At 46.5% G+C, this 13,096-nt stretch overlaps 2 protein-coding genes across 4 annotated transcripts in view; one reads left to right on the top strand and one right to left on the bottom strand.

Annotated features, from left to right (window-relative positions):
• The window catches only part of ACO2 (aconitase 2), a 56,588-nt gene extending 55,557 nt beyond the window's left edge, over positions 1-1,031 (bottom strand). The window contains exon 1 of the mRNA XM_078335044.1: positions 967-1,031. Coding sequence (XP_078191170.1) covers positions 967-1,002 — 36 coding nt within the window. The 5' untranslated portion in view covers positions 1,003-1,031. The remainder of the gene's footprint in view (positions 1-966) is intronic.
• A 421-nt stretch (positions 1,032-1,452) lies between these two features.
• On the top strand, positions 1,453-11,914 carry PHF5A (PHD finger protein 5A). Of its 3 annotated transcripts, none has more exons than XM_035307800.3 (4): positions 1,453-1,549; positions 1,986-2,009; positions 2,492-2,658; positions 11,371-11,914. In XM_035307800.3, the coding sequence occupies exons 1-4, from the start codon at positions 1,498-1,500 to the stop codon at positions 11,458-11,460; spliced, it is 333 nt and encodes a 110-aa protein (XP_035163691.1). In that variant the 5' UTR covers positions 1,453-1,497; the 3' UTR covers positions 11,461-11,914. The 3 variants fall into 3 exon arrangements, with proteins under 3 accessions (XP_035163691.1, XP_078191222.1, XP_035163565.1); XM_078335096.1 differs by having other exon boundaries at positions 1,918-2,009; XM_035307674.3 differs by having other exon boundaries at positions 1,453-1,580; positions 1,918-2,009.
• Positions 11,915-13,096: the final 1,182 nt, after the last annotated feature.

Genomic DNA, 13,096 nt, shown 5'->3' with positions numbered 1-13,096 from the left:
ACACCTTCCCAGGGCTGTCAAGTTAGGAGTGAAAAAACCATCTGGCAGTCACAGTCAGCTTTCTACATAGCTTCTAACAGGGAAGTCAAGGTCAAACTGGAGTCTCCCTATCCTTCCATATTTGACAAGCAACTTGTTATGAGCTCAAAACATTCATTCTGCATTCTGACAAATAGAAATGACAGTACCATGGTTCAGAAAGTTCTGTGAGGGCAAACTGACATAAACAAAAACTGAGTGGTGGTAGGGCTCATGCTTCTGTCACAGCACTTCGGTGACACTCAGAACCAGAACTTTCACCTACTCTCTACCAGTTTTATGACCTATCAGATAAGAAAAACCATCTCATTCCTATGATTACATGAATCAAATGATTTAACGAAGAATTAAAAGTTTTCAAATCTTGTGCAAAGGTGAGAAACTATCATTACTATATACTACGCAGGGGCCCAGAAGACACCCCCAGGCATTCCATGTTCCGCAGAGTCCTCAAAAGGTGGCACAGGGTCCTAGTTTCTTCTCCAGGCCCGGCAACTGCAGATGCTGTCGAGTCTCTGTTGCTATGAAATGGGAAGTGAGGCCTCAGGCACTGGGCCTAGAATGCTCAACAACGACCGCGCCCCCTAGTCACCTTGTCCTCACCTTGAGGAACCGAAACACACTCCACAGAAGCAGGGAATGCTCTCCTCAAGAAGAAGGAGGTGCCTCCGCTCCTCACCTGGCCGCCGCTGCGTGGGCCCACGCTTCTCGCGGGGCGGGGGACGGGGCCAGGAAAGCTGACAGTGTGGGGGACGCCTTGACCTAGGGCACCAGAGGAGCGGGCACGGGTGCTGGGCCCACAACCAGGACAGGTACAAGAAAAATTGGCCCCAGGTCGGGCCCGCCTCGCCCTGCCTCACCCACAGCCGCCGGCAGAGTAGGAGGCACCCCGCCCCCATGAACCTAGAGGTCCCTGAGCTTGCTCACCTGCAGCCGGGTCACCAGTAGGCTGTAGGGCGCCATTTTGTGCACTGACAAAGATGAGGTCGCGTGAAAGTGACGTCCCACACGGCGCTTTTAAAGCCTTTGGGCAGGGGCGTGCCCAAAATAATGGAGCGTCACGGTGAAGGCGGGGTCTCCCTAGAGGCGGCAGAACCCTGAGAACGCAGTGAGCGGAGTTCACGTGTAATGAACCGACACGCAAGAGGAAAAAGAGGAAATAAAACTGCCGAAAGTCACTTGCAGAAGTAAATACCAAGCACAAAGATGTTTATCCAATAAGAAATTTTCATTATCTCTGCCATCCAAATCTGGGAGTTTTTAAGACTTTTATGCACCTGCCAGGACCTGACCGCCCAGCGACAAAACTCTCGCGAGAGCAAGCGGGCCCTGGTGCAAGGATTGTAAACTGACGGAAGCCTAGAGGACCAATCACAACGACGTAGAGGCAGGAACTATAGGGGTTAAGGATCCAACGGAAGTTCCCGAAGCTTCCGGCGGCCGGCTTCGTTGGGAACTATGGCTAAACATCATCCTGATTTGATCTTTTGCCGCAAACAGGCTGGTGTTGGTGAGACTGCGCCTTGCCCCCGGCTGTCTGGGTAGGGGTAGTGTTAGGATCTGGGGGCTGGGGGGGTTTCCATCTCTTCCTTAGGGTCTAGCCTCTCAGGCGCCACGTTTCCCGCCTCTCAGGCATAGAGTGTTGTAGGAGCGCGCAGGTTTGTGGCCTCTGAGGGCGGGGGTGCGCGTGCTGGGAGCCCCAGGCAGGCGTCGGGGTTGGGGTCTGGGCCAAGTCTAGAGAAACTTAGTTTGCTAAGGACTTTGGAAGACATTCAGAAGGATACTCGGGCTATGAGTTTGCTTTATGTGGAAATTTGTAATGATAAAATGGCTATCCACAGGGCTCACTACAGTCCTTGTTCATGTTCCTGTCCCTAGGTCGAGGATGTACTTCCCCTCTTTGTCAAAATCTTTAATTGTACTTTTTACTATCTTTGATTTTGCAGCCATCGGAAGACTGTGTGAAAAATGTGAGTGGAACACACCGTCCAACAACCCACCCTTCCTACTCCCAGTTTCTGTGGAGCCAGCCAAAGTGCCACAAAGGGGTCTTTGAGTAGATGTGCCTGGATCTAGATGCTGGACTTCAACCAAAGGCCCCTCCATCTCCCCACTGCCACTTGCACATATAATGCTGTATCTATCTCTAGCTTTCAACAGGAAGAATCGCCAGAGTAGCGTGACCCCTCCCCAACATACAACATTTTGCCAGCAATTATATAGGCTTATCATCTCCCAAGTGCTTTTCTAAGTTCTTTCCATATGTTAATTGATAAACTTTTGTATGTGTTGAGGGGTTTGAGATGGATGCTGGATAAACCAAGTTTGTGATTCCCAAGAGGAGGGCCCTAAAGTCACTGTCAAAAGGAGACTAGTATCTTTCCCCATGGCAGGAAATAGCAGAGGACTGAAGAACTTGCTAGTGAGCATGACTTCATTCTTTTCCTTGCAGGTGATGGCAAGTGTGTGATTTGTGACTCCTATGTGCGTCCCTGTACTCTGGTTCGCATATGTGATGAGTGTAATTATGGATCTTACCAGGGGCGCTGTGTGATCTGCGGAGGCCCTGGGGTCTCTGATGCCTATTATTGTAAGGAGTGTACCATCCAGGAGAAGGATGTAAGTGTACAGCTTTCCATCTGACCTTTCCTCCTTTTATTTAATAACACTTTGCCATCCACTGCAATCTCCTATGGTCTATGGAGATTACTGTGTTCATCTAGTCATCTAGGTTATAATTTCTTCAAGTTCTGTGAGTCAAACTGGGTGTAGTCCAATAAAAGGCAGTTATTTTGCATCAAGGGGAAAATGCAAGGTAAGCAAATCTGTGTCAAGACCAGCAATTTGGAGAGCCCTCTCTCTATTCTTTTTATGTCTCTCTGTGATTATTCTTATTCAGAAATGACATCTGCTCCAGGCGCGATGGCTCACGCCTGTAATCCCAACACTTTGGGAGGCTGAGACAGGTGGATCATGAGGTCAGGAGTTCCAGACCAGCCTGACCAACATGGTGAAACCTTGACTCTACTAAAAATACAAAAATTAGCCAGGCTTAGTGGTGTGCGCCTGTAATCCCAGCTACTCAGGAAGCTGAGGTAGGAGAATCACTTGAACCCAGGAGGCAGAGGTTGCAGTGAGCGAAAATCGTGCCATTGCACTCCAGTCTGGGCAACAGAGTGAGACTCTGTCTCAGAAAAAAAAGACATCCAGTTGGGGATGGTGGCTCACACCTGTAATCTCAGCACTTTGGGAGTCCACAGCAGGAGAATGACTTTAGTCCAGGAGTTCAAGACCAGGCTGGGCCATACAGCAAGATCCCATCTCGACAAAAAATAATAATTTTTATTTGAGACAGGGTCTCTTGCTCCGTGGCCAGGCTGGGTGCAGTGGCATGATCATGTGCAAGGCTCACTGCAGCCTTGACTTCCTGGGCTCAAGCAATCCCCCCACCTCAGCCTCCCAAGTAGCTGGGACTGCAGGCATGCACCACCACACCTAGCTAATTTTTTTTCTTTTTTTTTTTTTTCCTTTTTTTTGAGATGGAGTTTTGCCCTTGTTGCCTAGGCTGGAGTACATTGGCGCAATCTTGGCTCACCACAACCTCCACCTCCCGGTTCAAGTGATTCTCCTGCCTCAGCCTCCCAAGTCGCTAAGATTACAGGCATGTGTCACCACACCCAGCTTTTTTTTTTTTTTTTGTATTTTTAGTAGAGACAGGGTTTCTCCATGTTGGTCAGGCTGGTCTCAAACTCCTAACCACAGGTGATCCACCTGCCATGGCCTCCCAAAGTGCTGGGATTAGAGGCATGAGCCGCCATGTTCAGCCTGGCTAATTTTTTTGTAGAGATGGGGTCTCGTTTTATTGTCTGGATTGGTCTCAAGCTCCTGGGCTCAAGCAATCCTCCTGCCTGAGCCTCCCCAAGAGCTGGGATTACAGGCATGTAGCCATCATGACTGGCCAAAAAAATATTTTTCATTAGTAGGGTGTGGTGGTGTGCACCTGTGGTCCCAGCTGCCTGGGAAGCTGAGGCAGGTGAATCACTTGAGCCCAGGAGGTCAAGGCTGCAGTGAGCCATGTTCATGCCACTGCACTCCAGCCTGGGTGACAGAGACCTTGTGTGTTTATTAGTCCTATACAGTGCATGTTGTGTCACAGCCACTCATTAATGTCTCAAATCTATCATTAAGCACTATTTGGGTATATATCATGACAAAGTTGAACTTGAGACAATTCAAGTTGACATCAGCTTTAAGCAGGTAACGAATGTCTTTGGTTTAATATTGCAGAAATGATTTTGGACCTGCATCATGATTTTTTTTGTCCCTTGACATTGTGTATGACAGTGGCTACTTAATTATTCAACTCTCTGAGCCAAAAGTCAGGAGAGAGAGTTTATAGACCAGTGCTACAGGCAAGGTTTACCCCATTTCTTTAGGTTAGTGCTGGCAGCAGAGTTTTCTAGGGGGGAAACTATGAATCAGCTTGTTTTCTTCAAAAAAACAAAACAAAAGGAAGTATGGTATAGTCCCACCAGGTTAATGGTGGTACCCAGTTACCTAATTTAATTCTAATTTAGAACAAGGCAAAAGATACACAATTCTGGCCGGGCACAGTGGCTCAAGCCTGTAGTCCCAGCACTTTGGGAGGCCGACGTGGGTGGATCAAGAGATCAAGACCATCCTGGTCAACATGGTGAAACCCCGTCTCTACTAAAAATACAAAAAATTAGCTCGGCATGGTGGCGCGTGCCTGTAATCCCAGCTACTCAGGAGGCTGAGGCAGGAGAATTGTCTGAACCAAGGAGGCAGAGGTTGCGGTGAGCCGAGATTGCGCCATTGCACTCCGGCGTGGGTAACAAGAGCGAAACTCCGTCTCAAAAAAAAAAAAAAAAGATACACAATTCTTCGTATTTCCATAAGCAAAGAATAGGTCTTTTACAGATTTTATCACACCTTGTTCCTCACAATAACTTTTTTAAATAGGGATGGTTATTATGATGCTCATTTTACAGTTCCTCTGGCAAGCCCAGGCTATTCTACTAAACCTTCTAGTGTCCCCATTACAGTTGCTTTTGGGATGTGCCCCTGGTGAAGGCAACAACCCCAGTGCCTCATTTCTTGTACTTGGATCCTTCCTACCCCCAGTGAGTGGGAAAGATTGGCCCAGATATGACTACACCATTGGGCTGGGCACGGTGTTGCGTGCCTGCAATCCCAGCACTTTGGGAGGCCGAAGTGGGTAGATCACCTGAGGTCAGAAGTTTGAGGCCACTGTGGCCAACAGGGTAAAACCTCATCTCTACTAAAAATACAAAATTAGCTGGGCATGGTGGCACATGTCTATAATCTCAGCTACTCAGGATGCTGAGGCAGGAGAATAGCTTGAACCCAGGAAGTGGAGGTTGCTGTCAGCTGAGCCAAGATCATGCCATTGCACTCCAGTATAGGCAACAAGAGCGAAATTCCATCTAAAAGAAAAGAGAGAGAACATCGAATCTTCGGTTGTTTAGGGAGATGAGAAAGGTCCTGAAATGCCAAAAACCTAACTTCTGTTAGTGATTTGGACCTTTCTCTTGGTCTCAACTCTGATTTGCATTTACTTTCAACTGTTAAGTCATATCCTGCTGTCCAGAAATCCAGATCTAGTCTGCCAGCTAGATTACACTTCATTAAAGGCAGGGTTTTGGTTTGTCTGTTTGCCTCTCCTTTTCCTTAGGTCGTGGTGCAATGTCTGACATATGGTGCAAGCATGGTACATATGTTTTGGTGCTGCCCCATAAGTCATCCAGAGGTATCCCTATAAGGTGTCTAGTACATGGTAGGTATTTGGTAATTATTTCTGGTCTATAAGCAGTGAAACCATGATAAGCTAACAGCAGTGAAGAAAAGTTACAAATAGTATCTAAACTAGCTACAGGGTCCATTTAAGATAGCATTTTCTTGAATTTTTGCATGGTTATAGCTAGAGTTCTTATCTGGCCTAAGATTGCAACCAGAGAGTGCCTAATAAATGTTAATTGCTGTCTGACTCCTCTGAATGTGGTGTGTGAACTGATATCTTTAGATCCTTGTGCCTCATTCTGTCCCTGAGACTTAATTTAGATGTCACTTCCCCTACTTCACATTATACATGAATGTTCTGAGGATATTTGAGATGGAATCTAGCTCACATTTTCAGTACTAGTTTCCAAGGAACACAAAGCAGTCCAGTGACATGATCCAGGCTCTCAGCCTTACAGATCATCATGTAGATTAAGTGGCCAAGGCTTTTTCCTATGTAGAAACCTTCTTACAACCCAAGCCACCCTTGTTATTGTTCTCTTCCTGAAACATTCATAATTTATAAGGGATTTAGACAGGTAAACTAAGCTAGGTGTTCTCATTTATAATTTTTCAAAGCCACAAGAATAACCAGGAGACAGGGATGATGTCTGTGGGCATTGCTATCAGAGGACTAATTTGCAGGTTCTTATGGTGCTGTATTGTATAATCTCCGTAGTCTTGATTTCTTTGTTTCTTTTGCTTACCATTTTCCTCAGTTCTCACAACCAGAAAATAATAAAAATGGCACTAACATTTATGAAGCTCTTAATATGGGCCAGGTATTCTGCTGAACATTGTTTTCCAAAAGTTCTGCATGATACAGATGAGGATGCTAAAGCTCAGAGATGTTAAGCAACTTGGTGGGCACAAGGTCACATAGCTAATAAGTGACTGATCCAGGACTAGAGCCTAGGTGATCTGACTCAATGTTTCTTTCTTTCTTTCTTCTTTCTTTTCTTTCTTTATTTATTTTTTTTTTTTTTTGAGATGGAGTGTCGCTCTTGTTGCCAAGGCTGAAGTGCAGCAGTGCAATCTCGACTCTACAACCTCCACCTCCTGGGTTCAAGCACTTCTGCTATAGCTTCCCAAGTAGCTGGGATTACAGGCATGAGCCACCATGCCTGGTGTTTTTTTTTTTTGTTTGTATTTTTGTTCTTTTTGAGATGTAGTCTCACTCTGTCACGCCCAGGCTGGAGTGCAGTGGCAGGATCTTGGCTCACTGCAACCTCCGCCTCCTAGGTTCAAAAAATTCTCCTGTCTCAACCCCCTAAGAAGCTAGGATTACAGGTGCGTGCCACCATACCTGGCTAATTTTTATATTTTTGGTAGCAACGGGGTTTCAACATGTTGGCCAGGATGGTCTCAAACTCCTGACCTGGTGATCCACCCACCTTGGCCTCCCAGAGTTCTGGGATTACAGGTGTGAGCCACTGCACCCAGCCTAATTTTTGCATCTTTAGGAGATATGGGGTTTCACTACACCCAGCCTGACTCAGCATTTCTTAACCTTTTATTTTTTTTTCTTATTACACTCCTAAGGAGAAAAGTTAAAATTAATTTAATTAAATTTGGGGACTTGGTGCAGTGGCCCACGTCTGTAATCCCAGCACTTTGGGAGGCTGAGGTAGGCAGATCACCTACATTCAGGAGTTCGAGACCAGCCTAGCCAACATGGTGAAACCTCTTCTCTACTAAAAATACAAAAATTAGCTGGTTGTGGTGGCTGGCACCTGTAATAACATCTACTTGGGAGGCTCCAGCAGGAGAATTGCTTGAACCTGGGAGGCGGAGGTTGCAGTGAGCTGAGATAGCACTATTGCACTCCGGCCTGGGCAATAGAGCAAGACTCCATTTCCAAAAAGAAAATCTAGTCACTTGTCACCCATGGACCTAAAATATTAACTTTGTGTGTTTTCAGGTATTTTTGTAGTTGTTGATCTCAGTCCCCAAAGAAAGAGATTCATTGAATTAGAAATGAGAAGGCTGAGCCGGGCGCAGTGGCTCACACCTGTAATCCCAGCACTTTGGGAGGCCGAGGCGGGTGGATCATGAGGTCAACAGATCGAGACCATCCTGGTCAGCATGGTGAAACCCCGTCTCTACTAAAAATACAAAAAATTAGCTGGGCACAGTGGCGCATGCCTGTAATCCCAGCTACTTAGGAGGCTGAGGCAGGAGAATTGCCTGAACCCAGGAGGCAGAGGTTGTGGTTTGCACTCCAGCCTGGGTAACGAGCGAAACTCCGTCTCAAAAAAAAGAAATGAGAAGGCTGGCCGGATGCAGTGGCTCATGCCTGTAAAGCTCAGCACTTTGGGAGGCCGAGGTGGGTGGATCACAAGGTCAGGAGATGGAGACCATCCTGGCTAACATGGTGAAACCCTGTCTCCACTAAAAATACAAAAAACACTTAGCTGGGCGTGGTAGCACGTGCCTGTAATCCCAACTACTCGGGAGGCTGAGGCAGGAGAATCACTTGAACCCAGGAGGTAGACGTTGCAGTGAGCCGAGATCGCCCCACTGCACTCCAGCCTGGGTGACAGAGCAAGACTGTCTCAAAAAATAATAATACTTTTTTTAAAAAAAAGAAAATGAGATGGCCAAGAAGTTGATTACTTCATACTATCACCTAATATCACAGAACTCAAACTCTGAGATGGGTGTTTAGTAAAATCAACATACCTGTAAGGGTTTTCCAGTTGCAGCTTCCCTGGTTTTCTTCCCATCATCCCTAATCAACCGATGGAGTCATCATTTCTGTAGAACACAGCTTCCCAGGGGCTTCATTGAAAGCACTCAAGCTCATTGAATGGCCAGGGCAGCTTGTCATGACAAATCAGTGCATGGTCTGTCAACAGTCATCTGTCCCTAGCATACTAGTACTCTGTGTCAAAGACCACATGTGAAATTAAGTGAATTAATGAAGATACATAAAACCCATTTTTGTCCTATAGTATTCAAAATGTAGGGTACTAATGCTTCTTTTTTTAAATAGGTGGTATCTTGCTGTGCTGGCCATGCTGGTCTTAAACTCCTGGCCTCAAGCAGTGCTCCTGCTTCATCCTCCCAGAGTGCTGGGATTACAGACATGAGCCACCACACCTGGCTGGTACTATTTGTTAAAGTCTTTCAGGTTTTTTTCCCTTTGTGGTATCCTCTCCATACCTGAGATAGCGTAGGAGGGCTGGACAGCTTGTTCTGTGGTGATTATTAACATTTTTTTTTTTTTTACCACTTGAGGAAAACCCTTTGGACATTTAAGACTTTCATATTCTGCCTCAACTGTATCATATATTAGCAACAGACATGGCTGATAATCCAGTATTCTTTCTTTTTTTTTTTGAGACAGAGTCTTGCTCTGTTGCCAGGCACTGGGCTGGAGTGCAGTAGTGCAATCTTGGCTCACTGCAATCTCCGCCTCCTGGGTTCAGGCAATTCTCCTGCCTTCTCTTGACCTCATGATCCACCCGCCTCCATCTCCCAAAGTGCTGGGATTACAGGCGTGAGCCACCGTGCCCAGCCGAGAATCCGGCATTCTAAGTGTAATTTATAGGTCTTTGGATAGAGGGGAGGCAGGCCTTGAGCACATTCTTAGGTGTTTAGTAAATTTTTTTTTTTTTTTGAGACGGAGTTTCGCTCTTGTTACCTGGGCTGGAGTGCAATGGCGCAACCTCGGCTCACCACAACCTCCGCCTCCTGGGTTCAGGCAATTCTCCTGCCTCAGCCTCCTGAGTAGCTGGGATTACAGGCACGTGCCACCGTGCCCAGCTAATTTTTTGCATTTTGAGTAGAGACGGGGTTTCACCATGTTGACCAGGATGGTCTCAATCTCTTGACCTCGTGATCCACCTGCCTTGGCCTCCCAAAGTGCTGGGATTACAGGCTTCAGCCACTGTGCCCAGCAGTAAATTTTTTTTTTAAGACAAGAGTCTCCGTCACCAGGCGCCAGGCTGGAGTGCAGTGGTGCAACCTCCGCCTCCCGGGTTCAGGCAATTCTGCCTCAGCCTCCCAAGTAGCCAGGACTACAGGCGTGCACCACCACGCCCAGCTAATTTTTTTATATTTTTAGTAGAGATGGGGTTTCACCATGTTGGCCAGGATGATCTCCATCTCTTGACCTCGTGATCCGCCCGCCTCAGCTATTATTTTACTTATTTTTTTGAGGCAGTGTCTTGCTCTTGTCGCCCAGGCTAGAGTGCAGTGGCATGACCTCGGCTCACTGCAGCCTCCACCTTCAGGGTTCAAGTGATTCTCCTGCCTCAGCCTCCTGAGTAGCTGGGATTACAGGTGTTAGCCACCACCTGGCTAATTTTTGTATTTTTAGTAGAGATGAGTTTTCACCATATTGGTCAGGCTGGTCTTGAACTCCTGACCTCAGGTGATCTGCCTGCCTCAGCCTTCCAAAGTGCTAGGATTACAAGCATGAGCCACCTCGCCCAGCCCTATTTAGTAAATTATTGATGATAGGATGGGGCAAGGAGGCGCATGCCTATAATCCCAGCACTTTGTGGGGCTCAGGTGGGCAGATCATGAGGGCAGGAGTTTGAGACCAGCCTGGCCAACATGGTGAAACCTGGTCTCTACTAAAAATACAAAAATTGGCCGGGCGCAGTGGCTCAAGCCTATAATCCCAGCACTTTGGGAGGCCGAGACGGGTGGATCACGAGGTCAAAAGATCGAGACCATCCTGGTCAACATGGTGAAACCCCATCTCTACTAAAAATACAAAAAATTAGCTGGGCATGGTAGTGCGTGCCTGTAATCTCAGCTACTCAAGAGGCTGAGACAGAGAATTGCCTGAACGCAGGAGGCGGAGGTTGCAGTGAGCCGAGATCACACCATTGCACTCCAGCCTGGGTAACAAGAGCGAAACTCGATCTCAAAAAAAAAAATACAAAAATTAGCCCAGCTCCTTGGGATGCTGAGGCAGAATTGCTTGAACCCTGGTGGTGGAGGCTGCAGTGAGTCAGGGTTGCACCATTGCACTCCAGCCTGGGCAACAGAGCAAGACTCTGTCAAAAAAAAATTACTGATGATAGATCAAATAGGATAATAGGATAACTGGTAAGATAAATGGCTAAACCATTAATCCAAAAGTTATAAAATGGTCTTTCATAAGTGCTAAGAGATTGGGAAGAAACATTGCTGATGGATCTCAGCCTCCCAATTAAGGAGATATTGGTGTTTGGACACATTTGCAAACCCATTTATTGGGGTCTTCAAATACTAAGGTGAGAAGTTGAACTCTGTGACCAAATTTTTTTTTTCAAGAGATGCGGGGGGGCATCTCGTTATGTTTCCCATGGTGGGGTAACAGTAGCTGGCTATTCACAGGCATGTTCATAGCTTACTATGGCCTCGAACTCCTGGGCTCCAGTGATCCTCCTGCCTCGGCCTACTGAGTAGCTGGGACTAAAGACACATGCTACCACACTGGGCTTAAGTTTTTTATCTTAATTCACTCTTGGTTCAGGCACAAAGACTTAACAACTTCTCTGTTCTGTTTTCCAGAGAGATGGCTGCCCAAAGATTGTTAATTTGGGGAGCTCTAAGACAGATCTCTTCTATGAACGCAAAAAATATGGCTTCAAGAAGAGGTGATTGGTCAGTGGCCCCTTCCTTCCCCCCACATCAAGCTGCTGCAGCTACCAGAAAAGATGCCTACTACTACCAGCAGAAAGGGAACAGAGCACAGAGTATTACCAGGCTAGTGTACTGGCAGCTTGCCACTCTCCTCTCACCCAGACATGTGGTATGGATGGAAAAGGATTCTTCACAGAGCACTCTGGCACACTGTATCAGAAAAATAATATTTTAGTCTTGTGCTTGAAGAGTTGACTGTGAAGCCATGCCCAGTGAAAAACTTGTTCCTGCAGCAGCTCTGGTGGCAACTGTCCTTGAGGAACCTTCGGTTTGTGGTGGGAAGCTATCAGAACAAGAAATAATAGGCATTTACTCTTTAAACACTTGTGCTGGTGTTATGTTATTTCCTTCGTAGAAATTGGAAACCTTTTCTGTTGCTATTATATTAATAAAATTGGTGTCTATTTTCTGGTAGTCACTTTAGGAATTTATTTTAGTCGCCCAGGAATTTGTGATTCAAAACAGAGGTAGTGGGATTGGTTAAGTACCTTATTCTCTTATTACCACTGTAAGGAATTCAAAACCACCCATGCTTTTCATTATAGGTAAAACAGTGTCATTTTTAGAAACGTACTATTTTTTCCTTCCTGTCCAACTTTAATTTTGAACTGAAGAGATCGCTTCCAGTAATGGTGGAGGCTGGGCACAGTGGTTCACGCCTATAATCCCAACACTTTGGGAGACCCAGGAGTTCAAGACCAGCCTGGGCAACATGGCAAAAACCCATCTCTATGAAAATTAGTCAGGTACAGTGGCAGGCACCTATAGTCCTAGCTTCTCAGAAGGCTGAGATGGGAGGATTGCTTGAGCTTGGGAGGGTGAGGCTGTAGTGAATGGTGATCCTGCCACTGCACCCCAGCCTGGGTGACAGTAAGACTGTCCCCCCCACAAAAAAAATGATGGGATGGGTGTGGTGGCTCACACCTGTAATCCTAGCACTTTTGGGAGGCCAAGGCTGGTGGCTCACGAGGTCAAGAGATTGAGACCATCCTGGTCAACATGGTGAAACCCCGTCTCTACTAAAAATACAAAAAATTAGCTGGGTGTGGTGGCACGTGCCTGTAATCCCAGGTACTCAGGAGGCTGAGGCAGGAGAATTGCCTGAACCCAGGAGGCGGAGGTTGCGGTGAGCCGAGATCGCGCCATTGCACTCCAGCCTGGGTAACAAGAGCAAAACTCCGTCTCAAAAAAAAAAAAAAACTCTGTCTCTACTAAAAATACAAAAATTAGCCGGGCGTGGTGGCTCTCACCTATAGTCCCAGCTACTTGGGAGGCTGAGGCAGGAGAATTGCTTGAACCCAGGAGGTGGAGGTTGCAGTGAACCGGGATCAAGCCACTGCACTCCAGGCTGAATGACAGAGACTCCATCTCAAAATAAAGTTAAAATAATGATGGAGGGAAAGAAAACTTGATGAGATAGGAGTACTTGACTTTGACTTGTTTCATAAAGTACTTATTATTTTAATTTTTATTTTTCATAAAGGAAAATAAATTTTTTTCATTAAATCTATCCTTCTGAGCCAGGCGCAGTGGCTCACGCCTATAATCCCAGCACTTTGGGAGGCCGAGGCAGGTGGATCACGAGATCAAGAGA

This window comes from Callithrix jacchus, chromosome 1 (assembly GCF_049354715.1).
Source record: "Callithrix jacchus isolate 240 chromosome 1, calJac240_pri, whole genome shotgun sequence".
Classification (NCBI taxonomy): Eukaryota; Metazoa; Chordata; class Mammalia; order Primates; family Cebidae; genus Callithrix; species Callithrix jacchus.
Note: the sequence above shows the minus strand (reverse complement) of the source record. Positions and strands in the feature narration are given on the sequence as shown.